The sequence below is a fragment of the Penaeus monodon genome, chromosome 34, assembly GCF_015228065.2.
Source record: "Penaeus monodon isolate SGIC_2016 chromosome 34, NSTDA_Pmon_1, whole genome shotgun sequence".
Taxonomy (NCBI): Eukaryota; Metazoa; Arthropoda; class Malacostraca; order Decapoda; family Penaeidae; genus Penaeus; species Penaeus monodon.
The window spans coordinates 23738736-23739607 of record NC_051419.1 but is presented as its reverse complement, the minus strand read 5'-3'; the positions used below and the strand labels follow the sequence as shown (position 1 = coordinate 23739607).

The 872-nt window shown below is 56.1% G+C and overlaps 1 protein-coding gene across 1 annotated transcript in view; it reads left to right on the top strand.

The window, feature by feature from the left end:
- Positions 1 to 193: 193 nt before the first annotated feature.
- Positions 194 to 872, top strand: part of LOC119594932 — a gene marked incomplete at its 5' end in the record, with an annotated part of 15007 nt that continues 14328 nt past the window's right edge. The window contains 1 exon segment of the mRNA XM_037944003.1: positions 194 to 826. Coding sequence (XP_037799931.1) covers positions 305 to 826 — 522 coding nt within the window.

Sequence of the window (872 nt, the reverse complement as noted above, 5' to 3'; positions counted from 1 at the left end):
TCCTCGTGTTAATATGAAATGTATTTATAATGCAAGAATAATGCTTTAACCGTGATCGTTACAATACTAATTCCAACGTCAGTAGTGATAACACAAATCTCAAGAAAAATGCAAGGAGATTCGCACCTCCACCTTCTTCGCTTTCCCTTGTACCCTTGATTTCCTTTCCTCCAATTCCCCGTCTCCCTCGCAGGTGCCCCCCGCCCCCCCTCAGCCCATTCTGGTCGGGGGCGACGTGAACACCCTGGTCAAGGCCCCGGGGCATTTCCACGGCGAGAAGGGAGGACCTGTCAAGAACATTTTCATGGACAATTACCAGGTCAGGTACCCCGTCCAGATCGGCCACGGAGCTCCAGGTCTGCAGGTCGTCACTCCAGGCAGCGTTGCAGGTCACCAGGTCGTACCTCCGGCTGGCGTTCAGGCGAATCAGGCTTATTTCCAGGTCGCAAGTCCACACAGTTTCCAGGTCAAGAAGCCGGAGCGCGTCCAGATTGGGAATCCAGGTCCGATCCAGATTAGATATCCACAGGTCCAGGTCGTGAATCCAAGCCAATCCCAGTTCGCGAAACCAGGCCAGTCGCAGGTCACACATCCAAGCCAGTACCAGGTCGCGAAACCAGGCCAGTCGCAGGTCACACATCCAAGCCAATACCAGGTAGTGAAAGCGGACCAGTCGCAGGTCGCCAATCCCAGCCCGCCCCAGGTCGCGAGTCCAGCGGCGCTGCAGATCCGAACCCCGATCCGCCTGCAGTCCAGCCCCGGGGGGAGCGAGCGACAAGCCAACGGGACCAACTATCCCTTCGATCTCGACCTGTCAAGTCTGGACGTGAGTGGCCCGGAGCTGCGTTTATTCCGATTTCTTTATTTAGCTG